The following is a 25,590-nucleotide window of genomic DNA, read 5'->3' on the forward strand; positions in this document are numbered from 1 at the left end:
AGTCCCTCTCACCCGCACCGTCATCGTCTCCACGATCATCTCCAGACCGAGAGACACCGTATAGTCATTCACTGCAGCAACATAATTCGGCACAATCACATGATTCAGCTGTTCCTTCGTCACGCAACGTACCACACGCTGGAAACAGTCGATTGACGACAGCACAAATGGGGGTTACTTCCAGAGACGAATGAGCCATCCTCATTCGAGTCATGTATATAGTAGTAACGGCCATGCGGGGTTGCCTCCACCACTGCCATCCCCATTATCGCATCCATATGATCGTCGAGCCAGCGAGGTAGAGGAGTATCCACAAATGCACCGCGAAAAGTACGAGAGACTAAATGCGAATACAATGTTGGCACCAAGCTCTGCTACAGCCCCATCAAGGTTGCCACAGCAGCCAAAAAACCGATCACAATATCCTCCAGGTTCGCCAGGCGGTGATAGTATGCATCCGTTGGATGTTAGCACCAATCACCAAGCTGCTGACGATTTAAACACATCTCAACAAGCCTTGACGCCTCCTATGAAGCCCATCCAACATCACTTTTCTTCTGGAGGCCATGGCGTCGCGTCAGCCTCGTCTGCAGCGTCACCACCATGGATTGGTCCTGGGAACATTCATGGGGCCCAGAATGGTATGCAGACCCCACAATCTGAGCCGATGAGATACTCGCATTCGCTACCAATGAGCGGAAGTAGGCCGCCTCCTAGGCATCTCTACCCTTCCTCAAGCCTCTACTATCAGACCCCACGACAAGATGACAGGGATCGATTTGATAGCGAAAACGACAGAGATCCTTCTCCTGATTATCACGACGTAGATTCTGATGGCCGTGAGTATTCTTTTATAGTGGTATTGCTTGTTTCAATAATGGCTCGTTGCAAAAATCTAATAGATTATAGCAAATCTAACGTCCATTTTTTTTTTTTTTTTTTTTTTTTTTTTTTTTTCATTTACAGGCCCAATAGCTAGGATGCGCTCACATGGCTTGAAGCGCAAGAGCCTAGGTCAGCCACTCAGTCGTTCCAATTCTAATCAGAACCTTTACTCGACCAGCCTTCAGCAATACCAGAACCAGTATTCCTCAAATTCACACTCTCAACATCATTATAACTCTAGCCATCGTAGTAGCAGCCAAAACCATTTGGATCAATCTCAATATCAACAACACCACGATCTTAATGCTGCAATGCCTCAAAGCTCCATCAAGCTGAGCTGTTTCCCTGGAAGAGATAACTCTAATATTACCTCCAATCCTATACCTATTACCAGGACTCTGGACACGACCGAGGCTATGGCAATGCATCTCAATGAGAGTTCTAAACTCGTGATTGAGATCCATCAGCCACGCTCGCCCCAATCTTACATGCAGATGGCAAGCAACGGCAGTAGCAGCAACCGAGCCAGCCATTCTGCCATTATCCAAAGATCAAATTCACAGCCCAATATAATGCTTGCTCGATCATCTTCGTCAATTCTTGGACAGAGAAGGTCACCTTCTCTAGATAGGTCAAGCTGTGAGGGATCCTCGACTAAGAAACGTAGGGCGGATTCGGATTCCGTCCCTTCTGGCGGCTCCAGCGCAGGGCATTCTGATGTGACTCTATAGGTACAAAGGCTGCCGTCGCTTCTGCATCCGCTACGGCCACGGAGTCCTTTTATACCATTACGTCACAAGGTCATGGATCAGGCGCGCAGAAGCCACAGAATGAAGCCTCAACAGCCATTCAAGTATTTGGCGTAGACTATCTGGCTAATAATGATGAAGATGCTACGATGAAGGATGGCCAAGTACACGCAGAGATTGGGTTGGGCCTTTCAACTATGGCAACAAGCCCTACAGTGGAAGCATTACGAGTAGCGAAAGGGTCGTCTTATGCACTGGTAGAAGATCAGAAAAAGGAGATGGGAATTGACTATTCCATGTTCACACGGGTTGAAACCGCAGGATGGAGAATCTTGATTCCTCCAAATGTGGTGGCATCTTTCCGATCAGACGAATTTGGACTGATGCTGAAGCCCAAAGGGATTGAAGAGGTTGAGTTTGCCATTGGAGCGGAAGACCAGGTCCAAGAGCAAGGGAGCAGACACAAACACGGGACGGGCCAGCAATGACGGAACACAACGGTAACACAAAGGCATTGCGCCAAAATGAAGGTGCGTTCAGGACTGGCGAGCAGAAGAGCCGACATCAGCAACAGCACAGAAGCACTATTCAAGTGGAAGAGGAGGATGAAGAGGTAGAAGAAGCATGCGAAGAAGAGGAGGAAGCAGGGAAGTGGAGGAGGAACCAGAGGAGGAGAAAGCAAAGGAGGGAATGGAGAGGATGTAAATGTTGAAGGTGTACGTCGGATTGCGTTGCAAGATGACGACAGAGACGAGCATTTGAATCAAGAGGAAGCGTAATGCAAAAAGACGAAGAAATGCATGGAGATATTGGAAGCGCACCTTTTAATAAGCCCGCTGTTAGTTCAGTACAAGTGAGACGAAAAGGTATGGGGCAAGAAGAGGAACAAGACGAACTTGAAGACGATGACCATTAAAAATAAATAAAATAGTTGCTCTCTATTTTTATTTTATTTTATTTTATTTTATTTTATTTTATTTTATTTTATTTTATTTTATTTTATTTTTTCAATTACATATTTGCAGACATTTCGCCTTTATATAAATGTCATTATACTTCAGTGATGGTGTCTTCATCGTCTTCCACGACTGGTGGTTTAGTAGCTGTGTCGTCAATTTCTGTGATCTCGGCGCCGGCCTCATCACGCATCAACATGTTGACAATCTGTTCAGCCACTTGTTGGACATGTTCCTCGGTTTCGGCCAGATGCATTTTTGGATGACTGGATAGGTTTTCTTTTGACGCAAGTAATCCGTCCGGGGCGCGTGGTGGTTAAAAGGATCAGGGCCTCGAGCAATGTCTCGCGCAAATGGGCATCGGCCTCACGTTTCTTTGTAGGAGGCAACAACTGGATATCTTCGGGCATACCCTCCATGTCCTACAGTATAAGGATTAAAAGAAAGAAAAAAAATATTAAAACTTTTTAGCAAGAGCCTCTAATGAGCCGAAGAGAGGAAGAAAAAAAAAAAAAAAAAAAAAAAAGAAAACTAGCTTACGTCAAGATCGAATTCTTCGGGACCGCAGAGAGGGAGTAAAATGTAAGGCAACACATTGATATCGCTCTCATCAAGGAGAGCAGGGTGGCTTTCAACAGCAAAACTTGCATTCCTATGGAGAACACAGATGTGTATGTGAGAGACGAACTTTTTTTTTTATTTTATAGTCGATTAGGCCGTTTAAGACCAATACCGACGCTTTAATTTTAATTTTTATTTTGTTAATCATAATACTTACTTGATGGTTGTGATAACGCCCCCACGGCGGATCAAATTAGGATGTTCAGTGAAGCAAACAATTTTGGAAAGAGGAGAGAGGCCACCGCTATCTTTGGCAAATAATTGAGTACGACCAAGAGGAATCTTAATTAAGAAAAAAAAAAAAAAGAAAGGGAAATTGTCATGAATGTTTAATCATTTGATACTGTCTCTTTTTTTTTTTTTTTTTTATTTTTTTCCTTGATCGCTCATTCACAATTCCCATTCGTCATATCATTTCCATTCTTTCATCAAAACATACCGTAGCCAATGTGGCAAAGACACTTGCCAGAAAATCATAGTTGCATTGAGGATTGTAGTTCTTTTCATTGCCCTTTAAAAAGATATCAGCGAGTTGACCGACAACGGAGGTGGCGACTGTGAGGCCCTCGACAGGCTTTCCAGTCATATTCAAGATCTTGTTTGCAATTTTATCATTCTTACACATGTTGGATAGCAACATGGATCCTAAATCACCCAAAATATTGGTTTTGGACTTTTTTTTTTTTTTTTTTTTTTTTTAAAAAAAAAAAGCCAAGGAAAGAGAGAAATAGAGGACGAATATATTGTCCAGCATTAGGCATCTAGGAAATTAAAGATACACATTTAACGAGCTTTTTTTGTAATTGTAGCCATTGTTCCACCCTGTATGATTCTTAGTCTCAGTCTCAGCTCCATCCAGTTGTATTCCTAGTTGCCCAACCACTTACAATGATGATATTAAAGATCAAATGCTTGATAAATTCTTCATCATCCAGCTCGTTGCAGATAACAGTTTCTCCAGAAAGGTTGATGAGCGAGCGGAGAGCATCATGAGCGATTGCCTAATATTTCCAGAAGGAAAAAAAAAAAAAAAAAGGAGATTGGAGAAAAATAAGAAAAAGATTTACTTGACTAATTTTTTTTAATCACTTTTTTTTTTTTTTTTTTTTTTTTTCCTTACGGTATCCTCTTTGGTCATGCTTTCAAATCCTTGGTAAGAGGCTTGGCATGCTTCAGAAAGACTTTGAAGAATTCAGAAGTGCTGGGAGTGAAAGAGACGATGTTTTGGATAGCGATTTGACGAACCTGGAGTGGGAAAATGCCGACAAAATCATACGTTGAAAAGATAATTAGCGGATCAATTGATACTTTTCTTTTTTGCGTTTAAAAAATTAAAAAAGATTGAAATACAAATGTCTATATTACCTCCATCCTAGCATCGTGCAAAAATGGCAGGAGCTATTGATAATTAAGTAAGATCGAGATAAAATATCAAGGTATATACAATGTAATAAGAGTATAGGTAAGATGTGGGCGAAGCAAGCACAGGCCAGGTCAATAAAAGTAAAGAAGAGGCCCTCGTTTATTTGTTCTTATTTCTTATTGACGCACCTCTTCAATTTGTGCTTCCATGGTAATATATTATAGAGCAATGAAAAATGAGGTTTGAATGTCAAGGTTGAAAAGAATGAAGAATCAACAACGTCTTTCTTTTCTTTTCTTTCTTTTTTTTTTTTTTTTTCCCTTGGCCACTCTTTCCATGATATTCTTTCTTTCCATACAACCTTCAATCTATTCTTTTAGAGGTTAGCATAAGCCACTGCCTCCAACAAAAACAATGAAAGGAAAACGCCCTTTAATGAAAGATATCCCGATGAGGAAATGAGCCCTGACCATGTCACCAAGACTTTTCCACCTTTTGTCTTTGTATGCACACAAACGCGGTCCTTTTTTCTTTCTTTTCTTCCTTCTGGTGCATCGCCCTTCATCTCCTCTCATACTCTTCATTGAAAACTCATCCATTCTTACTTTCTTTTTACTTTCTCATACATTTTTTTTTTTTTTTTTTTTTTTTTTCTCCCTCTCTTCTCCTTTCCAGTATACATTTGCAGCCACCGGCAAACTAATTCTTCCTCCTTTTTATTTTGAAAACATTGGACATCTACTTTTTACATGACCTCCTCGAAACGAAAATCAATTGTCGATACTGCTGAGCTGTCAAAGCGCGCAAGGCTATGGTTCACAGAAGGTTTAGATGGAATCAGCTCTTATCTTGGACTAAAACCTTTAGAATCACTAGGTAGCGTTAGCATCAGCTTTGACATGCCTGTTTATTGTAGGGACTGGTATATCAACAATAAGCAACTTATCATGTACATTCTAATTACTTTACTCGTTTGTGGTATTTCTAGTTATTGAGCAGCAGCGTAAGAAGCATGATTGGGTAGGAGCATATCCAGGAAGCGCTACGAAGGAGCTTATGTCCGAGGCGTACTTCTGAAAGAAGGTCAGGATCAACATTTTCCAGCACATCGTCGTCCTAGCCCCTCGTCTCTATCGCCGAACGATGGATCTAAAAAGCCAGCAGAGCCTACTGCTGCTGCCATGGATAATTCTGAGGAAAACAAACCATATCAGCTGGAGCCATATACAAAACTTCCCACTTTTACAGCACCAGATTTCCGGGAACGGCCTTCATTGTTTTCATCTAGCCTATTATCCTCTACTCCTTCAACTTATGGACTTCAATCCAGAGCGCTGATGAATCAAACAGTTCATTAGCTTCAGGATCACCATCTTCCTCGAGTGTATCTTCTGTCACTGGATCATCACGATTTAGCAACCTGCCACACCACATAGATTTGAACAAAACTCCTTACTGCGGGCTCGACCACGAATCTATGCCAGCAAAGCTCAAAGGACAACTTCGTTGCTGCAGAGCAAGGTATAGGATAAAGAAATATATATAAAAAATGAAAAGAAAAAGGAAAAGTGGAGTCCGATTGTGGCAAATCGCTCCTAAAGTCTAACCTGGTTTGTACTACCATTGATTTAATTTAATTTAATTTAATTTAATTGTAGTACAATAAGGATGAGTCCGTCGCACGTCAGCGTTTGTTGAGCGCATAATTTGATTCATTCACGGTCGGGACAAAGTAATGTTTGATATATCATTTCATAATGTCTGTATCTTTGGCAGTAGCATTCCTAATTTGATCTTACGTTTTTTTTTTTTTTTTTTTTTTTTTTTTTTTTTTTTTTCTCTTATTCTTTTTATATGTATGTTTACTTAGATCGACTTCAAGCTGCATTGGATGCAACAATTGGGGCATTAAGATCAGATCGGGAAAGCATTGTGAGCTCAAGGAGGACATCACAGCCATCTATTGACGAAGAGATTGCAGAACATCGTCGAATGAGAGAATACTATCGATCTTACGACAAGGACGATTTGTTATTAGAGCGTAGTATAACATCTAGACAACCAGCTTGGCTAAGGACAGGGGTAGGTCACACAGAAAGGGCCATTCAACTTACGGTCGTTTCCTACATGATAGGAAAGCATCCATTTCGTTAATGTTTATAAAATTTTTTTTTTTACTGACAGGTCCGATCGAGCTTTTTTTTTTTTTTTTTTTTTTTTTCATTGCTTTATTTTTAGTATCAAGGAAACAAAGAGCCAACATGGCTCAAGAATATTAGAAATCTGATCAACAGGAATCTGCCAAGGTACTTTTGGATTCGCTTCCCCTTCTTTATGATTATGGCTCAGGTCATAGGTTTTAACCTATTAAATATTGACTCTTATCTTCTTTGACAACTTATTCAACATGTAGCGTTGAGAAGCAGGAGCGGCCACCAAGTCACCAGGCTATTGTGAGCGAACATGAGCGTATCGAGAAGGAACTGAAAGCACGAAAATCAGGACATGAGCATTTTCCACCACTTGCCAAAGACGACGAGCAACGCGTGAGTTCATTATACTGCTTTCGTTTTACACTTTTTTTGAGATCATCTCTTTCTTGGACCAAACTTAAAAGTCCAGGTATTTAATGTCTTTTCTTTTTTTTTTCTTTTTTTTTTTTTTGTATTATTCTACTAGGTTGCTGAAGCTCTAGCGGATGGATATGGTCAAGTAGCGCGGAAGGATTTAATGTTGCGATTCTCAAAAAAGATATTCAGACATTGCGACCAGGTCAATGGCTTAATGACGAGGTCATCAATTTTTACGGAAATCTAATTATGGCCAGGAGCAAAGAATCCACAGAGTTACCGAAGGTCCATGTTTTTAGCACCTTTTTTTACAAAACGCTCAGCGAAAATGGCTATGAAAAAGTCAGGCGATGGACCAAAAAGGTATAGAATGGAGATGAACGTGAGCAGATGAGGATGTTATAATCAGGAGCATGAAAGCTAATGTTATTTTTCTTATTTGGTCACTTTAGATCAAATCTTCGACATGGATTATGTGCTTATACCATTCATCACTCAGGCAATCACTGGACCACAGCTGTGATCGACATGAAGAAGAAAAGGATAGAATATTATGACTCGCTTCTTGGCAATAATCCTAAATGTTTCTGGTGAGGTAAAAAAAAAAAAAAAAAAAAAAAAAAAAAGTAATTGGTCAAGTTGAACCTTACTGTTAAGCGAAACTAAAGATTCTTTTTTTATTTCTTCCACTTTATGAAGCTTCTTCGTAATTACCTTGAATCAGAACACAGATAAACTGAAAGAAGCCATTTGATTTTCATGGATGGGAAAATGATTGTCCCAAAGACATTCCCACTCAAAAGAATGGATTTGATTGTGGAGTGTTCACATGCACATTCATCGAGTTCAAGAGTCGAGGACAGGATCAGTTAGATTTTTCACAGAGGAATATGGATTATCTCCGCAAGAAGATTGCTCTTAGCATAATAAACAAGAGCCTTTGATTTTGGAAGGAAAAAAAAAAAGCGGGGGGACGCATAATCGTCAATTCTAATAGTTATTTTTGTCATGAATGTGCCCGAGATGATTGTGGATGGATTTATGCAAAGATTCGGATGTTTTATTATTTGTTATGATATGGCTATGGATGGTCAACCAGTCAAGGCAATGTGAAGGAGATAATTAAACAGAAAAGAATACAAACAAATTAGTGTTTCTATCACACACCAAGCATTAGTACAAAAAAATAAAAATAAATAATAAAAAATAAAAAAAAACAATACAATACTTACACGAAGAAGAGCAAGTGCTTTTTCCAGATTATCAATGGCCGTCGGAATGTCATCATATGTTAATGCAGAAACGGTCCATTTAACAATGCTTCTGAATTTGGGTATTGACAGCAGGGTCCAGAACCATCTGGACAGGTGTGTATGGGATTTGAGAGACGGTGCCTGTAGTGGTTGTGATTGTGGATGCAGATGTGGCTGTGGTTGTGGCTGTGTTTGAGAATGAGGCTGATGCTGATAAGGTGCGGAAGGCTGGGAGAATCCAGAAGATGGCTGGACATATGAGTTTGGTGAAGGTGTGTTCATATGACTCACAGTAGGTTGTTGTTGATATGGACCACTACTATGAGGTTGATTGTTTCCTACTCCATATCCGTATTGTGTGTCCGAAGGCCCTGTAATGTGTCCTGAAGTTGGTGGAGAGTTGATATTGGCCGCAGTGGGATTAAAAGTAGAGGGTATTGATGTTTGTGATGGTGGTGCAGCTGCTGGTTGGTATATGTTCTGACTCTGGTTCTGGCCAAAGGTGGGGTTGGGGCTATGGGACGCTTGACTCCAATTGTTGTTGTTACTGTCAGTAAAGGTCCCGTTTAAGGCATTTCCACCACCAACGTTACTGCCGCTTGTGCTGGAAGGTCCCAAGGGAGGCGAAGGGAATTGGAGATTGTTGGGAATCCAGACTGAGGCGTTGTTATCATAGATGAGGATGGGACACAGGAGTGGAAGTATAGGAGTGAATGCTGAAGTAACATTGGTATTATCAAGATCATTGTTGTTGACTTTATTATCGCCTCCCAACATGTCCAATGAAGATTCCAATCCTGTCAAGTTGGCGCTAGCACTGGCATCTGTGATGATCTCCTCCTTGGGTTTATCAGCTCCTGGTGGTAAGGGGGGCGTACGACCATCACGAAGTGCTTTTACAATCTCGGCAGCCTCCATTTGGAATATTTGATCTTGGCTTCGACTTCAGAATCAATATCACCAAACACTTTGAGTAGTTCCAGAAAGTTAGCAGCAGCGACAAAATTCTTGGCAGTTTTTCTTTTGTTTGTTGAAGGAAAAACAGTACGCACAAAAAAAAAAAAAAAAAAAAAAATAGTAAGGATATGAGCCCTGATTTTTGCACATTTTATGAGAATGACGATGTATGTCCCCTACTGTGAACCTTGTCCAGCACGGTCTTCGTCGTCAGCTCTGCTAAAGATCTTGAGGGCAAAGTTCTCAATGTGAGCATATCCAACCAAATCACTCGAGATGGCCTCATTCTCTCCAATCTCTTTTCGTTGCTGTTATGGAAAAGGACACACAAAGAAAAAAGGGTTCATTAGTATTTTACATGATATTATTTTTACAAATGCTTCTCTAGAATGCCAAGAATCCTGTGTTACACTGATAGCAGGCATAAAGCCGGTTAAAAAAAAAAAAAAAAAAAAAAAGAAATGAATTCCTCCTTTACTTCCTGCGCCAGCACTTGTTCTTACCTTCTCCAAAGTATCGAGTAGCTCCACACAAACGCCCTGTTGCTAGCATCCTGTCCTGCCTTAGGAATAGCCAATTTGGCAGCATAATAATTGGCTGGGGATGAATATATATATAAAGACAGAATGGCAGCGAGAAAGAGAAAGCGATAATAATGAATGAACAATTCCTCGTGAATAATGAACAAACCCCATTATACTTTTTCACAATTTTTTTTTTTTTTTTTTTTTCCTTATTCTTTTATCTATTATATACCATAGTATGACACGATAGGTTCACGGCCCTGCAACTGGGCAGCGCGTTGCAGGTATGGAGTGATGGACTTAAGTCCCTCAGGGACGTTTGCAGCAGACATTTAAAGTATAAAGGTAGAGACAAGGAATGAAAAAAGCGCGGAGACAAAGAAGAGAAAAGCGCGTTTGCAAATAAGAGAGCACTCGGGTATAAGTCATGTGGTATTTAGTAGTCATCAATAAGCCACATTGTTTATGTACAGTCTTTTTTTTTTTTTTTAAACAAAAAGAGGTGGCCTTTTCAATAACGACCTTTGCCTCATCTCCTGCAAACATCAGCTGCTTGACTTGGCTTGACACTGTCTTCAAACATATACACATTTACATATAACACAGCATAATGTCATTAGAAAAAGACAATGCCTGATGAGGCATTGCTAAAGTCTTTCCATGACCAGGTTCTCGCTCGACCAGAGGTTTTCCTTACAAAGTCTGAGACTTCGGCTGAGGCAAGCCAAAGCCATCACAAAATACCTCTATGACCTTGGTAAAATAAAATTGGCATTAGAGAAACACTATTATTATGTTTTTTTTTTTTTTTCTCTGATTCATTAAGATGGCTTTAAGCAATTGATTGATAACCATGGGTACTTAGACTGACTTTTTTTTTTCTTTCTTTTAGGCAAGTCAACTGAATCTGGATCACTCAAGAAACATGGCTCCATGTTAGAAGAATTATTTATCGATGGCTTTGATAACGACCAAATCTGGGAAGAGATTCATATGCAAAATACGCCTTTCCTATCTTACCTCAAGCTAGAACTTAAAAACCTTAAATCTAACAATCAGGAACACCATCGTCAAAAGCAGCAGCTAGTGATGATGATGAGGACGAGAATAAGGGGGGAAGAAAGCATGGTCAGGATCATGATCAAGCAGAAGATGATGATGAGGCAGAAATGAATTTGGGCCTTGATGATGAGATATGGTGTTGATATCGCTGATACTGATCACATGGAAGGGTTCTCTGGTGAAGATGATGCAGAAAATTTTGATGACATGGAACCAGAGGATTATCAGGAAAGGGGAGAGGATGAGGATGATGATGATGATGAAGAAGAAGAAGAAGAAGAAGAAGAAGACTTGGATGATCTCGATCTGCCAGTCAAGAAAAAGGACCAAGACCTCAGAAGTGGATGATGATTTTTTTAATCTTGAGGAGTTCAATGCCTTAACAGAGAAACAGGAGCAGGATGAGCTGGAAGACAAGGAACCCGAAGATGATGATGAGGAGATTGACTACTTTGCAGATCCGGATGTTATTGAAAGTGGTGATGAGGATGACGATTTCGGAAACATGGGCGAGAATGAGGATGAAGCAGATGCTCACGGTAAATTTATAAAGATGCGATACCTTTTGCTATGTTTCTAATCAAAAAAAAAAAAAAAAAAAGACCGTTGTTGACCATTTTTAATGTGTGCATGTGGGTGTGCATTTTTTTTTTTTATAGACGTGACATACAAGGACTTTTTCGCTCCACCACCAAGAGGAACGACTAACAGGTTTAAGGCTCAACGCCCATCAAAAAATAATGAAGACTCTTTTGGTAAAGCTGAAAATAGCGATGATCTGGAGATGGAAGACGCTGATGAAGATGATGAAAATGCAGAGATCAATGAACTCGGTGATAGGGTCTCTAATCTCTTTGGAATAGACGAAGCGGAAGATGATGAAGCAGGTAAAGAAAAAAAAAAAAGAACAACTTTGATTGAAGAAAGGGCTTATCAACCTTTTTTTTTAATTCACTATGGATGACGAAGAATTAATTTGTTAAATTTTTTTTTTTTTTTTTTTTTTTTTTTTTTTGTTACAGAAAAACTGTCAAAGTTTGAAAAGCAACAGAGGAAACTCAAGGCACAGATCGAGGCATTAGAGCAGGAGAATGTTGCAGCTAAAGACTGGACCATCAAAGGAGAGGCATCATCTTTCAGATCGTCCTGTCAACAGTTTGCTAGAGGAGGATCTTGATTTCGAGACGGTAGCGAAGCCTATTCCTGTTATCACCGCAGAGACAACACAGACGTTAGAAGACATGATCAAGGAACGTATCTTGGCTGGTAATTTTGATGATGTGGTTCGCAAGGCCGCACCCAACCAAAAGGCCTTCAATCCATCCACAAGAGTCGAGATTTCTGATGAGAAATCAAAGAAATCACTTGCAGAACTGTATGAGGATGAATATGTTCGTCAGACATCGACCACAGGGCCTGTGTTGAGTGAGCGTGAAGCAGCCTTGGAGAAGAAACATGAAGAATCACACAATTATGGCAACAGCTTTGCCAAAAGCTTGATTCGCTCAGCAATTGGCATTACACACCCAAGCCACCCAAGGCTGAACTCACAGTGGTTACGAATGCACCAGCGATCAGTATGGAGGAAGCTATTCCTGTCAGTGTTGCTGATGCGGCACTATTAGCCCCAGAGGAAGTCTACTCTGCAGGTAAACAACCCATCAAGGGCGACACTGAGATGGAACAGGCTGATAGGAAACGGAAGCGTGCTCAGGCTAAAAAGGCCAAGAAGGTCGAGATCCGAGAAAAGGCTCGCAAGGAAGCAGAACGCAAAGCCGAAAGGGAGGCCAGAGACCGGAGATTGGGTCGCCAGCCTGGGGACAAAGGGAACTCCAAGACAGTGGTGCGCGACAAGATGGATGCTGTCAAAGCATTTCAGGTCAAAAGAACATCAGCTTCATCGATCGCGAGGGCAACAAGAGGTCAAGTATCAAGAATGGTTCATCACAAGCAGAAAATTCCAAAGGCGCCAAGCTCAAGTTGTAATATCATTACCTTTATTATTATTATTATTATTATTATCTTTCATCGCCATCGTCATCCTCATCATCATTGTCAGCATCAACTCTTTCTCTTCGCCTTTTCCTACCCCCCTTTTTTTTACTGCTTTATACACCATTATCGCCTTTCAATCTGTCATCCACATGTTCGCATTTTCTAGATTACATTAAATATTAAATCCTCTTTTCTCACCATGCAAAAAAAAAAAAAAAAAAAACGGGAGGTTCTGCATGGTGTGTAGTAGCAAATACTTCATATTTCCATGCATCTATCTCACACGTTTGTTGTTTGTTTGGTTCGCATGATACTGTACATGTCATGGGTCACAACCTCTGACAAAAAACACTGCCCTGCATTCATGTACAGAGGCTTTTTTGACTTTTGGCTTTTTTGGCTTGTTTGGCTTTTTTTTTTTTTTTTTTTTTTTTTTTGGTTTTTCGTTTCCTTTTGTTTGTTTTGGGTCACACGGAAGCATCATGCTCTTGTTCTTTACTTAAAAGAAGAAAGGAAGGAGTGAAGGAGAAGAAGGTAAAGACTCTTTGTTTCCCCTCTTCTCTTCCCCATCAATTTTTTTTTTTTTTTTTTTTTTTTTTTTTTGGTTTAAGGATACATGTCAATTTAGAAGCAGGCTGTTAAGAAAAAAAAAAAAAAAAAAAAAAAAAGAGATACGTTTATGAATATGGGCACATCGAGGACAATAGAATTGTGAACGTGCCCAACAACAATGCGGAGCCTTTTACGAGCGGAGATCTTTTGTGTATCTTTTTTACCGCGCTTTTGTCATTAAAGTTTGGTCCCTTTCTCAACAAATAAGCATGTGTCAACAATCTGGTTTTTCTTTTTTTGCCGATGATTATATAGTCTGCCCTTATTATTGAATATTGAATTATGCATCATGACTTATTACATGGGATTAAACAGAATATTATGGATGTACATGTACTTGAGTACGGGGATTAAAACATAAAAAGGCGTACATGTATATGTAACGTATTCATGCAGCTGATGAGGCCATGGAACGCAGGAGGCCACTTGGTGCAAGTAGTGACAATGACCACTGTCGACGATGATGCTTTGTCTTTTTTTTTCTTTTGACGGCGCCTATTATGCCCATCGACCTCACTGGCATTGTTTAACACGTTTGCTTTGTTGGTTGCTCGCTTGTTAATGTTTGAAAATAAAATTGGTACTTTGAGATGTTTCTTGACTGTGTCCTTGAATGACAGAGACGGCTACCACTACCGTTACTGTTGACCTTACTGTTATCGCAACCATATTCGGGGTGTAAAGTAGCATCAGCGCATCAGAAGTACCATTCCCATCAATCCAGTCCTTGGTCTGTACTTCGATCTCATCATCTTCTTTAAAATCTTTAGCCTCGGGGTAGGATAGTAGCTTATGCTCTTGTTGTTGTTGTAAGGGGAGAGGAAACTGGTTAGAGGGTGAATGCTCTATGAGAGCTTCTGGCACAGGGACAGAGAATGTTAGCGTGGTTGGGGCTCTTGGTTGTGCTATTGTTGTCGCCGTGTCAGTATCTGTGCCAGGGCTTGTACCTATGCCAGAGCTCACGCTTGCGAGGGCAATGGTAGGAGATATGTCGATCGGTTGCTGCTCCTGCTCCTGTTCCTTCCGTTCTTGCACGGCCGCACTAACCTGTGCTCCCTTTACTGTACCCTATCATTGCCCTTTACAGATCCCGATCCGCCCCCTCCGGTCGAGAGATTGATTTGGCCATCGCGGCTGTTGTTGCAGTTGCCATGTTTGTTGTGCTTACCAAAAGCTGCTCTTTAAATTTGGACCATCCTTCACCCATCTGATTCCAAGACGTTGGCAATGGTAGAGAAGCTTTTCTTCGGTAGGCTGCACTATTATTGTTGTTCCTGCTATAACCACGCTTTCGACCACGACTGGTCCCTTCATCACCGCTATCGCCACTACCACTGCCATTATTATTACAGCTATTAGTGTGGACCCCGTACCCCTCATTACTTCTGCCCCGACGTAGGCTGATGATGTTGTGATGATTATTTTACTATGCCGTCGATGGCTTTCTCGATACAATCTTGGCAAATCGTTGGACATAGCCCAGTCCAAAGCATTCTTCACAAGCCTTTCGGCCATTTTTGCAGTAGATACAGGGCGTTAGAAAGGAGGAAGGGGATGCAGAAGAAGATGAAGGAAGAACAAGAGGCGAAGCTGCTACTGTTGTTCCTGTTGGCGATGCCATTTTTGAGCTGTTGGCTGCAGCACCATTAATTCTTGTTGATACAGCGATATTGGATGAAAAGGTGATCGATGTGGGCGAACAAGCTGACTGTGGGGTAGGAGAAGGATTAAATGAGGCCGTTGATACGGGAGCAGATATAGGTACAAGATCTGAAGGCTCGAAAGAAAGGCTTCTTCGTGCAGAAACGAGATTGATGCCCTAGAGGCGTTGCCGGTGTCTGTGCTAGTTGTAGTTGTTGAAGCGGATGGGATGGCCGCGTTCAAAACAGAGGGTGATGACAGACGATGGGCGCTTTTGCTTTGGGGTTTTTACCTTGGTATTGACCAGAGCAAGGAGATCTTGTTGTCAATGCTAATGACGATGATAGCAAGGATGGGGACAGGGCGGACGTTGAGGGTTTTAAATAAGAAGGTGAGGGCGCCGAATAGCACATATGGCAGACGATAGAGCCCAGAGTACACTTTCTACAGCGTTCTCGGACGAAGCCCCGATGGCATTCAGGATTGCCATTGGCTCGACATGGTTTAGTGGGGACAGCAATGGAGCTACTGGTAAACGTAGTAGTCCTCCGGAGTGCATGAATATCGAATGAAGACATTTTTTGGTGCGAGATCGGTTGGAGGGGGAGTTATCAGAGAAAGAGAATGAATAAGAGAAGGAAAGGGAGGAGAAGAAAAAGAAAAAAAAAAAAAAGATGCAGGTCCATTAAAATTAGAAGTATTGTGGCCATCACATTCAAAATAGTTAAATTCCTCAAGGATGGTTGAGTATCAATAGCATAGTACCTCTGATTTTCTTTGAGAGCTAATGACCTCTGAGCCGCTATATTTACTGCATTGTTGGCTGGTCTTTATGAATGATCCTTGGTGGTAATAGCAGTAAAAGAAACTACTATGTAAGCAAATATCATTTGGTTCTTTAGGAGCCGCTAGCTGGAGCGGAAGGAAGTTGGTACAACAGAGATAAATAAAAAGCCAGCTAATCCGGTGTCTACAGTCCAGGTCTGCCCTCAATCTTTTGTTGTTGCCGATGTGCGCCTTTAGATTGTTTGATTCTCTTATTGCGATTGCAACGTAGGGGCGGTATCGCTACAAGTAATATTTTGAAGATAAACACCACGCATGCCTTAGTATCTGCCTTCGGAACCCCTTGGTAGTCATGATGATATTGAGCTCATCGCAGGCCTGCAATGACAGATGACACTCTGTCATGATTGTTGTGTATATGTTTGTAAATATCAATGACATTACTCTAATAGACTTATTTTCGACGCTGGATGCTGGCTGTATTTGTTTACGAGTCATGAGTTGTGAGAAAGCAATCAGAGTATTATCGACGCGATCGCTTTTTGAATCATCTATAGAGGTGCTGCAGACATTCTTTAATTGCGAAGTCTTTTTTTTTGATGTGATAATAGCGATGAACATATAAAATGTCTGCTACTGATGTACCTTCCTTAATCCTGTACCATACCATAAGAGAATACCTGAGGCTGCTATAGACAGCATCACCAAAGTTGCTATCGCCAAGCGCTATAGTATTGCGAGCAATGCGGGTCTCCCGCCTTTTTTTTTTTTTTTTTTTTATTTTATTTTATTTATTATTTTTTATTATTTATTTATTTATTTATTTAAGCACACACTATTTTGCTGGTATAATTGAAGTATAATATCTGTCTGTAAAACCACTGTGGAAAAACGCAGTATCAAGCACCCTCGATTTGTCACCTATATTTAACTAGTGATATTACTGATCATGCAGTGTGGTTGATCAGCGTTCAGTCTCTATCGCTTCTGGAGTATCCCTAACCGTGAGTCCAAGAAACAGCATCAAGAGTTTAGAATGTTACAAGATCAACAGAAAGTGTTTCTCGTTAAATCACATTAGGGTGAATTGATTGTAACACAGACAGTGAGATCATTCAATTGCATTATTCGAATCTTCCTGAATCGTCACATGTTGGCAGCTTCCTCAGTCGAAAAGAGCTTTAGAAATATATCCGTACCTCTAAGATCTTCCAAAATATATTTATCAGTACGGGTTATGTGGGGAAGTTGGTGCACATTGTTGAGTGGGTTGATTTCGTCGGGTTGGCATAAAATAACGACTCCAGTAGGAAGGCTGACCAGTCATTTTCTCCGACAAATTACTTCATTGCACCTGCTACTTCCAGCTTCTTGGGGCAACTGAAATAGCAGATGTTGTTCCGTCTCAGGAGACTTCCTACATATCTGACAAATTAGAGGGAGTTTATCAGGCATATATCGGTGGAGGCGGACACCGAAGGGGAGCTTGTCAATGAGTAGTCTCCACCACACATTCGATTTCACTCCATCTTTTGAATTATAGTATAAAGGAAGTAGCTATCCTCATTTCGTGAAGACAAGTGAATGGAAGCTTTTCTCATTTTCGGTGCCTCTGATAGTGCTGTAATTTCTTCAACCACGCTCTACAAATAAGTAAAATAGTAGATTGAATTGTTCAGAACCTTACACGGTAGTTGTAATAATATTAATAAATTGTCTTTTTCATGGCTTCTTGTTTTTATAGATCCATAAAAGGGATTATGGAGACGGTAGGTCATCACGCCGATAAGGTTCCTCATGGAGGCCGCAAAGCCGGAGCATAACGTGCAGCCCGCATGGGATTGATACATCAGATATCTGAGCAAGGCAACTGGCTTCACACCCGCTTGGCGATCCATTATATGCACCCAATCGCAAAGAGTGTATCCTATGCAATAGCTGGATTCTCACAGCCTATGGGGCTTTTGGCTTCCTAACACCGCAAGGGAGTGTCAATGCTTCGACAAACATATAACATTTAATGGTTACATCACAGCTCTTGGATTGTGGAAGCGCTGAAAGTATGCGGAAAACGAGAACCATTTATGTTTTTATAAGCAACAAGCGTAGTTGAGAAAGCTCGTCCCCAAGGAACAAACCCTATACTCCTCGTCGCACAAAAGAGGCAATACTGTCTTTCCTGCGTCCCGAAAAGCATGCCAAAATCCTATTGAAGCATTCAGAGGTATTATATTCCTCATGGCTCGAGTATTAATAGACTTTTAGTCAAGTTTTATTGTTTTGAACAACACAGTGAATTCTGTCCATTCGAAGTAGTCAGGGGGATGCTAACCAATCCCGCTAGATACGATTAAATCAAAGGAGATTTGGGAAAACCTACAGGCATCGAACAGCCACCTTTACAAGTGAGTGAGGACCTTCTCTTTATCGCGCACGGACCATGAGACGACTTTTCAAATTCTTTTAAGAGAAGAAGTCCAAAGTCGCCCCAGTTAAATGTTTTAGCCGTGATACATCTCAAAAATAAAGAATCGCGTTTATTAAATTTCAAGTCGATCTATTTATACAGCATAAAGCAAATTATTACCTTCATTTGTTTTTCCTCTTGAGAATCTGCTCCGATGAGCCTAGAAAGACATGAGGGTGTAACAATGGCAGTGTTTTGACCAGATCAAAGAATATATTGAATTTTCAGAGAAATAATTTTTTTAGGCCTCATGTGAGCGACATAAGGATACTCTCGGACTTGAAATTAAGGAATTTAGTTCGAGGCTGGATTTAAGGCAAAAAGTCATTTATCATTTCCATCACACTTCATTTTTCTTGATATAGCAGGAGAAATATTCTACTTCTCAATCAATGAAGCGATTAAAAGTGAAGTATGATTCCCTAGACATTTTCCTAATAGAATTAACCTGCTCAAAGAACGCTATTGCAAATAGAGGTAGTATGACTAGCCGCAACTGCAAAAAAAAAAAAAAAAAAAAAAAAAAACGATAGTCAATATAACTGCTGAGAAAACAATGGAAAGAATTAATTGTTTTTTATTTTTATCAGAACATGTTGTGGCAAGCCAAGTTTGATTTAACTTGGTTTTATTCATTTTTCTTGAAAAGTGATGGTGTTATGATTCTAAAGAACTGATGAATGATCTGAAAAGATGCATATGTATTGCAGTGGGATCGAAACGATGAATCGACGGAAACAAAAGAGCGATGGAAGGGATTGTAATGATTGACAAGAACAAAAGAATGTTCGCTTTAACCTGTTTAATGATCAACGAGTTAGACAAATTAAGTTTGGAACGTGTAATTTTGAATTGACTATCTGAACAAACGCAGATCAGTAAAAATAAAGTCAGACATTCAACACAAGAACCAAAGAAAAAAACTTTGGTATATCAATGCCCACCTTTTTCTCAAGTAGTCATGTCTTTCAAATCAAATCTCCGAGATTGTTTGAGCATTCCAGGCATTTGCCTTTGAAGATATTGGCTCTGTTGATCCGAGGGGGAGTAAGGGACATTGCAACCACAGAACTTACCACAATCCCCGGCCCAGGCCCCTGCCAGTCTTCACTTTTTTTTCGTTATTATTGTATTTGTTTACATTGCGGTGAACATTTGGACCTGCATCTAGACCATCTCGGCCCTAGCATTTTTTAGGTACATCTCTGTGCGTTCAACTCATGATCTGATGGAGAGCTTTTTTTGCTTTTCTTTTCCTTTTTAAAGTTGACAGAATTACTTCGCCATAATCGTGGCCATGGTCATATTTAATTCATACCTTCCCTTGTTTCTTCTCTATTTCACCTCTTGTTCTTCCACTCCACCGCCATGGTATAAAGCATGCGTCCTCGATTTGCCGACTGATTGTCTTGTTCATATCACCATTCTTGATCCCCGCCTCATTATTTAGTTATGCACAAAGTTATAGGCCCCTCCCATGTTATTTAAGCAGTATGTGGTGTTATAGAGGGTAAGGCCATGTATGTTCCTGGGCGGCTCTGTCCTCACCACTTTGCCCACCGATCCAACTACGGCACAGATGTTTTATCTTGATCTATCGAGGCCCTGGCATACCGGCAGCCCAGCCTACCAGCAACTTTCCAATGGTTACGCGGGTAGACGGTTTGCAAGCGCACTCATGAAGAACAATCAAGAATGGTTTGTCTTCATCAACGGCACAGCCTATAGCTATGGCCTTGGTTCAGGCAGCTGGAGAAGACTTAAGCAAACCACTTATGCTAATACTGGCCTTGGACTGGCAGCCGCTACAAATCCTGTCTCGGGTTGGGTCTATATTCCAAACGGATACTATTCCATCGAAACAGGCAAACGGCTGATGACTTATGATCCAAGAACAGAAGACTATTATTACGAACAAACTTCACAGCCGGACCTTGTTCAGATGAATAATTACATGGTGACATGGGCGCCTGGGCTGAAAAGTTTATTGGTCTTTGGCGGATCCATTATTGAGACATTTTTCACTCGCGACAGTTTATACGCACTAAATGATGAAGAAGGCTGGAAGACCCTAGCAACAAACGGATTTAGGCCTTCAGCTCGACTCTTGGGCTGCTTCATCCCCGCGTATGGCGGTACAAAGATGATTCTCTTTGGGGGCCTAGGGAATGGCCCATCAGCATCAGAGCCAGGCACTGTCCTTGGAGATATCTATATTCTAGATGTTGCAACGTTGACATGGACTCGGGGTACTGATGTTGGGCTGTCGGGTGCACGAGCTGGACATGTGTGTGCCTTTAGTAATAACCAATTGATCGTCTGGGGAGGCTTTTCAAGTGGTGCAGATATCGATACATTTCTATTTATAACCTCAATACCCGAAAATGGACAACAAGCTACACTACCGAATCAAATGAACTTACAGGGAACCCCACCGAAAGTCCAGAATCGCCTAACCTGCTAGTGATCATTGGCGGTAGCATTGGTATTGTGGCCTTGCTTGCCTTCCTCGGTGCAGTATTCTGGCGTCACAAGAAAAATAAAGAGTATGTCAAACCTAGTACTGGCTTAGTGGTTTCACCAGATGTGGACCCACCTGTGCTTTTGGTCGCTCCTGAACCACTTAGCCAAGACCCGTACCGCCATTATGCTCCTCCTCACCAGGTATCAACACTAATGCAAGCACAAACCCAGACACAAGGACAACAGACATTTCCTAATCAAATCCAAACACCGGCGTAGCATACCAAGTACCAGTAGCATCACAAGTACCAGTAGCATCACAAGTACCAGTAGCATCACAACATGATTGGCGCAGCTCTTTCCAGCCACAGCCAATATTCCAGCTCTCGCCAGGGCCCCAACCATGTCCTCAGGTAGCGACCCCACCTGAGCAAATGCCTCAGCCTTTATCGCCGGCCCAACCTCAGCCTGTGTTTCAGTCCCAAACCCCCAATAGCCCAACCACAGCCACTTTCTCCAGGAAGCTCTGGCTATGTTGATCCAGAGCAGCAAAGGTCCCTAGAATGGCAGCAAGCACAGGCTGGCATGGTAAATCGCCAATAATAACCTAGACTCAAATGCTATTGCCAAACCAAAAGCATGGTCGGCGATGGCAGACACATTCATCCTATTTCTCTCATTTATCATGAACTAATAAAGGATGAGTCAAGCTATAAAGCTATATATTTTTTTCTCATCAGGCACATCTTCAGTCCTCTTTTGGAAATAGTTGTTAGTTTAAGGGACTAATCTCTCTATACAGCTAATCTTTGATACCCATGCGCATTGCAGAAGGTTGAGTCTGGCTTACTAAGTTTATTGCATCATTGGAGTCGACAGTAGAGAATCAAGCCTGATATAGATTAATAACGAATTTGAAATGTGACGAGACAAGAATGTAGATCTTTATTTTCATAGTAGAAACGAGTATTTATATCTCTTTTCTAAGCCAGGTCACTTATTGATAAGGCCATAATTTCGTTCCAAGGTTTGATAAAATGAGGAATGTGAGGAAAGAAATAATATGAAGCAAAATAATCGCCGTTGCTAGCGCCATGGGTTTATAGCTATGAGTGGTCGCGTGCGCTAGTACAGCGCTTCTCTTGTCACTGCTGCATGTTGTTCTACCCATCAACATTGCAAGCACTGCTATGTGCATCTAACTGCCTGTACTTTTGCCGCTGCCGCTTGGTGGTCTGCAGTCTCCAACGAGGCTGCGGCCGAGATCTTGCATCAACGAAGAAGCCGCGACTGCTCCAATAGTTGTCGATGCATTTCCTCTCAATGAAATTGCCTTCAAGCTCCCAGATATTGGCTTCAGGCGGGAAAGCCTTCCCATTTTACGAAGTATCTCCCTCCGTCAGACGCAGCGGTACGATGGCCGACAATATATTCAACTTCAGGAGCATCATCGCCGTCAAGATCGTCTAAGGCAAGCTTGAATTGTGATGGTGCATATGGTGGCCAAGAAGTCCGCCAGTGCAGTATTACCCCGGAACAGTAAAAGGGCCTTCATATCGAGGAAATGAGTTTGTCCTTCTTGAGCCATTTCTTGGAGAACCTAGTGGACAAATCCTTTGCCGTTATCGGATTGCAGGATACATGGAACTCCAATGGGTAAAAATATTGAACAATACAGTCGCCATGGTTTTGGAAGATTTATCCTTCAGAGGGACTAAGAATACAAATCCTGTGCATACACCAACTAAGGCAAGAAGCCTGACATTGACATTAGCCGTGCAAGGTAGCTTGCCAGCAAGAGCAACAGCCATGTGTTCGCCAGGCAGCTGTGCATGTATTGCTTTCATCGGGTGATATCCCTTACGTTCTATATTAACACGATGACATTCTGCGCAACGTCGGCATTTTCAAGGCAATCCTTGGCGAGATTGGGCCAAGCCTTATGCATAGAATGGATCTGATTAACCAATCTCATGTATAGTATGAAGTTGCATCCGCTCGGGTTCAGGTACAGTGCCTAGGATTGCCATCGCTCTGAAGCATAAGCATATATCCATAGATTTCGACACCCTTCAACAATATGTAATCTTCTGGGGATATTTTACCGTGTCGTAGGCTCTCAATATATTTCGTGTAGTTCTGTAACGCTTTGCCAGTAGGATACCTCTTAAAGCTATTGACATCGATGCTTTTCCATATGGAACCGACAAGTGTATCATGGAAGGTCTTGGAGATGCGAAGACAGCTCACAGGATCTTTTCGGCTGAGGAAGCTGCCAATATTTAAGATGATATCTGGAAGATCCGGAGGGTATTTTTGCACCGTTCATGGTTCCAAGAGACGATAACGGAGTACAGTTTTGGCTACGACAAGGTGAACATATTGAACGAGGCCCATTTATAGCCATGAATAGTAGCGAGTTTTCACTCTGGTTAACTCAGTTGCGACTGCGCCTTTAAAAAGATCTCTAAAAGAAAATAGCTGTCATTTCCGATCTCTTGAAAGGCTAAGCTTTTTTTTTTTTTTTTTTTTTTTCAATTTATTCCCGTTGTCCATCATCAAATGACACAGAACAAATGTTAGCTTTACGCTACGATCCTGTGATAAACACCGCCTGTACTCCAAAATGGATACTATTCTGCTGCGAAAGGTAGACAGCTTTAGGGGCTGCTATCCGGACAGAGGCATTTACGACTATTCCAAAACCAACTGCCAGATCGCCCTTTGAAGCAAAATTTTTCTTTGACGCAGGAGTTTTCGAAAAAAATAAAAAAAAAGCCTTTAATGTTACATGAAATGGTCGAATTATGATATACAAATACACTAGAGTCTGCTGTCTTTCTCCAAGGTTTTCTGTTAGGAATGTGTTTGGCTAGAAATACCGCCGCCATTACCACTATTGCATTACTACTACTAGCATTGCTGCTGCCACTACCACTACCACTACCACTACCACTACCACTACCACTACCACTACCACTACCACTACCACTACCACTGCCGCTACCACTGCTACTGTTACTGGCACCACCAGCACCGCCACTATCGCTTTTGCTTCCTACGCCATTGATTTTGCTGACGCTGTTGCTATTAGTGTTGTTGCTGTTGTTATTGCTGCTATAGTGCATTTGGTGATACTCTTCCACGTATGACTCGACTGTGATAGATAAATGTGAATCTAAAGGTGCGACCTGTTTCTCGTTTACAGAGTAACGGTACGTACCAGGACCAGCACCAGTATAGCTATGTATACCAGGTAGCCCGCTCACCACCCGCCGATCTCTTGATCTTGCGGTTCCAGCATAGCGCCCACCTCCACGGGAGGTGACCCAATGGATGGTGATGGCGTTCAAGGTAACGTCCAAGGTACAAGAGGCCAAGCAAATTAAGCCTCTTTCTTCTCCTTTGAAGTAGACCAAGGTAAAGACGTTTGCGGAACTAAGGACCAAAGCAATGATACATCCCATTAATGTCCTCCGAGCCACATCTCGAAGCTTGCCCTTGGAGGGGCCCTGAAGAAGGGAGGTCGAGCTCATGAGGGGGCGAATAAACAAGGCAGTCAACCAGGAAGAAAGGAGGTGTCGTAAAGAATTAAAGGAAGGGTTGCTTCGAGTTTCAAACCAATTTGACAGATCCCTGTCACCTCGTTGACCTTGGACACTCTATAAATGAACATCAGGGCCAGAATCCCTACGAATGGTAGCATCAAGACCATATTGATTCTGTATAGCTATAAAGTGAATGGTGAATTAAATGGAAGAAGAGCTATGATTAATACATGTGCGAATACGATGGCGCGTTCGTTGTTCATTATTGGTACTTATATCCTTGGCCATGATATTTCTTTTCTTTCGGTAATCTCTGCTTACTGGAAAGTCTTTTCGTGTAGAACCCACAGCAGTGACGACGTAGACCTTTTCCATCAAGAAGAGGTAGATGATAATCTTGGACAGAGCATAGAGGACGATACAAGAGAGGATGGACATACTGCAGGATATGGTATTAAAGTTGTTGGTCTGAGTCAGCATAGTGGCGACGAAAGAAAAGGCCCAGGAGACCAAGTATAAAGAAATGACGAGCCCTCGTGCATAGTTGATGGTTCCTATCGTGTCCCAGAGGTCTTGCGACCAAAGAGTAAGGACATGACTGAGATACATGCCAAGGATATGAAAAGTGAAACCGACTCTATAGGCCCAATCAAAAGGACAGAAAAAAAAAAAAAAAAGTTACTTTTAGTTTAGTTACATCCGTACAAGCCGTAAATGCGCGCGTGTGCCATGCATAGAGACTGCTGAATTTTTGATGGTTTCGAAATAAGGTGGTACCTTCGACATCTGGTCTGAACATTGTTATGACACGAATGAGATGATGAATGAAGAGGAAACAACTGAATGAGATTGTTGGATGAAACTTATTATTGCTGCTATTGTTATTGTCGTTATTGTTGTCGTTGTTGCTGAAGGAATGGGATCATCCGACCCGAGAAAGAGGAAACACAAAGTGTTTTAAAAAACCGGGTCGTGAAGTGAGGGGAAGGAGGGGGGTGAAGAATGCTAAAGGAACAAAAAGGATAAAGGGACAAAAAGGACAAAAGGGCACAGAAAGGAGGAGTGGGATGAGGAGAGGAAGATCGATTTGGGTAGACCTATTTAGGATATAAAGTATAAAGAAGTATTTATAAGTGGT

At 41.5% G+C, this 25,590-nt stretch overlaps 9 protein-coding genes across 9 annotated transcripts; 4 read left to right on the forward strand and 5 right to left on the reverse strand.

Moving 5' to 3' along the window:
• Window positions 1-426: 426 nt before the first annotated feature.
• BCR41DRAFT_387916 (hypothetical protein) lies at window positions 427-2,122 on the forward strand (the record flags this gene model as incomplete). Its single annotated transcript, XM_022027940.1, has 3 exons — window positions 427-839; window positions 967-1,548; window positions 1,617-2,122. The coding sequence occupies exons 1-3, from the start codon at window positions 452-454 to the stop codon at window positions 2,120-2,122; spliced, it is 1,476 nt and encodes a 491-aa protein (XP_021879550.1). The 5' UTR covers window positions 427-451.
• A 522-nt stretch (window positions 2,123-2,644) lies between these two features.
• BCR41DRAFT_357392 (hypothetical protein) lies at window positions 2,645-4,869 on the reverse strand. The gene is made up of 9 exons (XM_022024890.1): window positions 4,763-4,869; window positions 4,577-4,609; window positions 4,394-4,456; window positions 4,099-4,212; window positions 3,651-3,884; window positions 3,369-3,493; window positions 3,131-3,242; window positions 2,878-3,012; window positions 2,645-2,825 (listed from the first exon to the last, which is right to left on the reverse strand). The coding sequence occupies exons 1-9, from the start codon at window positions 4,781-4,783 to the stop codon at window positions 2,685-2,687; spliced, it is 978 nt and encodes a 325-aa protein (XP_021879551.1). The 5' UTR covers window positions 4,784-4,869; the 3' UTR covers window positions 2,645-2,684.
• A 362-nt stretch (window positions 4,870-5,231) lies between these two features.
• On the forward strand, window positions 5,232-8,117 carry BCR41DRAFT_357393 (hypothetical protein). Its single transcript, XM_022024891.1, has 11 exons — window positions 5,232-5,450; window positions 5,563-5,594; window positions 5,615-5,850; window positions 5,907-6,095; window positions 6,242-6,246; window positions 6,445-6,656; window positions 6,813-6,880; window positions 6,988-7,120; window positions 7,254-7,281; window positions 7,326-7,507; window positions 7,888-8,117. Exons 1-11 carry the CDS (start codon window positions 5,324-5,326, stop codon window positions 8,086-8,088), a joined length of 1,413 nt encoding a protein of 470 aa, XP_021879552.1. The 5' UTR covers window positions 5,232-5,323; the 3' UTR covers window positions 8,089-8,117.
• Window positions 8,118-8,188: 71 nt separating this feature from the next.
• BCR41DRAFT_357394 (Vta1 like-domain-containing protein) lies at window positions 8,189-10,261 on the reverse strand. The gene is made up of 7 exons (XM_022024892.1): window positions 10,111-10,261; window positions 9,858-9,951; window position 9,765; window positions 9,535-9,662; window positions 9,342-9,417; window positions 8,377-9,309; window positions 8,189-8,225 (listed from the first exon to the last, which is right to left on the reverse strand). The coding sequence occupies exons 1-7, from the start codon at window positions 10,208-10,210 to the stop codon at window positions 8,208-8,210; spliced, it is 1,350 nt and encodes a 449-aa protein (XP_021879553.1). The 5' UTR covers window positions 10,211-10,261; the 3' UTR covers window positions 8,189-8,207.
• A 124-nt stretch (window positions 10,262-10,385) lies between these two features.
• BCR41DRAFT_357395 (Mpp10 protein-domain-containing protein) lies at window positions 10,386-13,119 on the forward strand. The gene is given in 9 exon segments (XM_022024893.1): window positions 10,386-10,564; window positions 10,776-10,947; window positions 11,110-11,252; window positions 11,272-11,479; window positions 11,600-11,827; window positions 11,963-12,095; window positions 12,132-12,206; window positions 12,450-12,819; window positions 12,861-13,119. 9 exon segments carry the CDS (start codon window positions 10,508-10,510, stop codon window positions 12,924-12,926), a joined length of 1,452 nt encoding a protein of 483 aa, XP_021879554.1. The 5' UTR covers window positions 10,386-10,507; the 3' UTR covers window positions 12,927-13,119.
• Window positions 13,120-13,853: 734 nt separating this feature from the next.
• BCR41DRAFT_423712 (hypothetical protein) lies at window positions 13,854-15,766 on the reverse strand (the record flags this gene model as incomplete). The annotated part of the gene is made up of 4 exons (XM_022030318.1): window positions 13,854-14,615; window positions 14,716-14,899; window positions 14,975-15,317; window positions 15,481-15,766. The coding sequence occupies 4 exons, from the start codon at window positions 15,764-15,766 to the stop codon at window positions 14,106-14,108; spliced, it is 1,323 nt and encodes a 440-aa protein (XP_021879555.1). The 3' UTR covers window positions 13,854-14,105.
• Window positions 15,767-19,963: 4,197 nt separating this feature from the next.
• Window positions 19,964-21,183, forward strand: BCR41DRAFT_409418 (hypothetical protein; the record flags this gene model as incomplete). The annotated part of the gene is made up of 2 exons (XM_022029413.1): window positions 19,964-20,741; window positions 20,867-21,183. The coding sequence occupies 2 exons, from the start codon at window positions 19,964-19,966 to the stop codon at window positions 21,181-21,183; spliced, it is 1,095 nt and encodes a 364-aa protein (XP_021879556.1).
• Window positions 21,184-23,681: 2,498 nt separating this feature from the next.
• Window positions 23,682-24,905, reverse strand: BCR41DRAFT_116171 (hypothetical protein). Its single transcript, XM_022019424.1, has 3 exons — window positions 24,774-24,905; window positions 23,936-24,634; window positions 23,682-23,859 (listed from the first exon to the last, which is right to left on the reverse strand). Exons 2-3 carry the CDS (start codon window positions 24,438-24,440, stop codon window positions 23,801-23,803), a joined length of 564 nt encoding a protein of 187 aa, XP_021879557.1. The 5' UTR covers window positions 24,441-24,634; window positions 24,774-24,905; the 3' UTR covers window positions 23,682-23,800.
• Window positions 24,547-25,287, reverse strand: BCR41DRAFT_116166 (hypothetical protein). Its single transcript, XM_022019423.1, has 2 exons — window positions 25,230-25,287; window positions 24,547-25,089 (listed from the first exon to the last, which is right to left on the reverse strand). The coding sequence occupies exon 2, from the start codon at window positions 25,059-25,061 to the stop codon at window positions 24,654-24,656; it is 408 nt and encodes a 135-aa protein (XP_021879558.1). The 5' UTR covers window positions 25,062-25,089; window positions 25,230-25,287; the 3' UTR covers window positions 24,547-24,653.
• Between the last annotated feature and the right edge of the window lie 303 nt (window positions 25,288-25,590).

The sequence above is a fragment of the Lobosporangium transversale genome (genome assembly GCF_002105155.1).
Source record: "Lobosporangium transversale strain NRRL 3116 chromosome Unknown BCR41scaffold_29, whole genome shotgun sequence".
Taxonomy (NCBI): domain Eukaryota; kingdom Fungi; phylum Mortierellomycota; class Mortierellomycetes; order Mortierellales; family Mortierellaceae; genus Lobosporangium; species Lobosporangium transversale.

What these genes read in the sequence shown, in the direction of transcription:
- BCR41DRAFT_357394 (XM_022024892.1), bottom strand. Translation starts at nt 10,210, where the DNA reads ATGTCTGCTGCAAACGTCCCTGAGGGACTTAAGTCCATCACTCCATAC. An exon ending in ACCTATCGTGTCATACTATG is followed by an intron (nt 9,952 to 10,110) that starts GTATATAATAGA and finishes ATTCATCCCCAG; the next exon opens with CCAATTATTATGCTGCCAAA. An exon ending in TTGGTGATATTGATTCTGAA is followed by an intron (nt 9,310 to 9,341) that starts GTCGAAGCCAAG and finishes TTCCAAATGGAG; the next exon opens with GCTGCCGAGATTGTAAAAGC.
- BCR41DRAFT_357393 (XM_022024891.1), top strand. Translation starts at nt 5,324, where the DNA reads ATGACCTCCTCGAAACGAAAATCAATTGTCGATACTGCTGAGCTGTCA. An exon ending in TTCCGGGAACGGCCTTCATT is followed by an intron (nt 5,851 to 5,906) that starts GTTTTCATCTAG and finishes TTCAATCCAGAG; the next exon opens with CGCTGATGAATCAAACAGTT. An exon ending in AGCTCTAGCGGATGGATATG is followed by an intron (nt 7,282 to 7,325) that starts GTCAAGTAGCGC and finishes TTCTCAAAAAAG; the next exon opens with ATATTCAGACATTGCGACCA.
- BCR41DRAFT_116166 (XM_022019423.1), bottom strand. Translation starts at nt 25,061, where the DNA reads ATGTATCTCAGTCATGTCCTTACTCTTTGGTCGCAAGACCTCTGGGAC.
- BCR41DRAFT_357395 (XM_022024893.1), top strand. Translation starts at nt 10,508, where the DNA reads ATGCCTGATGAGGCATTGCTAAAGTCTTTCCATGACCAGGTTCTCGCT. An exon ending in AGCGGAAGATGATGAAGCAG is followed by an intron (nt 11,828 to 11,962) that starts GTAAAGAAAAAA and finishes TTTTTGTTACAG; the next exon opens with AAAAACTGTCAAAGTTTGAA. An exon ending in CAAGGAACGTATCTTGGCTG is followed by an intron (nt 12,207 to 12,449) that starts GTAATTTTGATG and finishes TGATTCGCTCAG; the next exon opens with CAATTGGCATTACACACCCA.
- BCR41DRAFT_116171 (XM_022019424.1), bottom strand. Translation starts at nt 24,440, where the DNA reads ATGAGCTCGACCTCCCTTCTTCAGGGCCCCTCCAAGGGCAAGCTTCGA. An exon ending in AAGCGATAGTGGCGGTGCTG is followed by an intron (nt 23,860 to 23,935) that starts GTGGTGCCAGTA and finishes TGGTAGTGGTAG; the next exon opens with TGGTAGTGGTAGTGGTAGTG.
- BCR41DRAFT_357392 (XM_022024890.1), bottom strand. Translation starts at nt 4,783, where the DNA reads ATGGAAGCACAAATTGAAGAG. An exon ending in TGATCTTTAATATCATCATT is followed by an intron (nt 3,885 to 4,098) that starts GTAAGTGGTTGG and finishes AAAAAAAAAAAG; the next exon opens with TCCAAAACCAATATTTTGGG. An exon ending in CCGAAGAATTCGATCTTGAC is followed by an intron (nt 3,013 to 3,130) that starts GTAAGCTAGTTT and finishes CTTATACTGTAG; the next exon opens with GACATGGAGGGTATGCCCGA.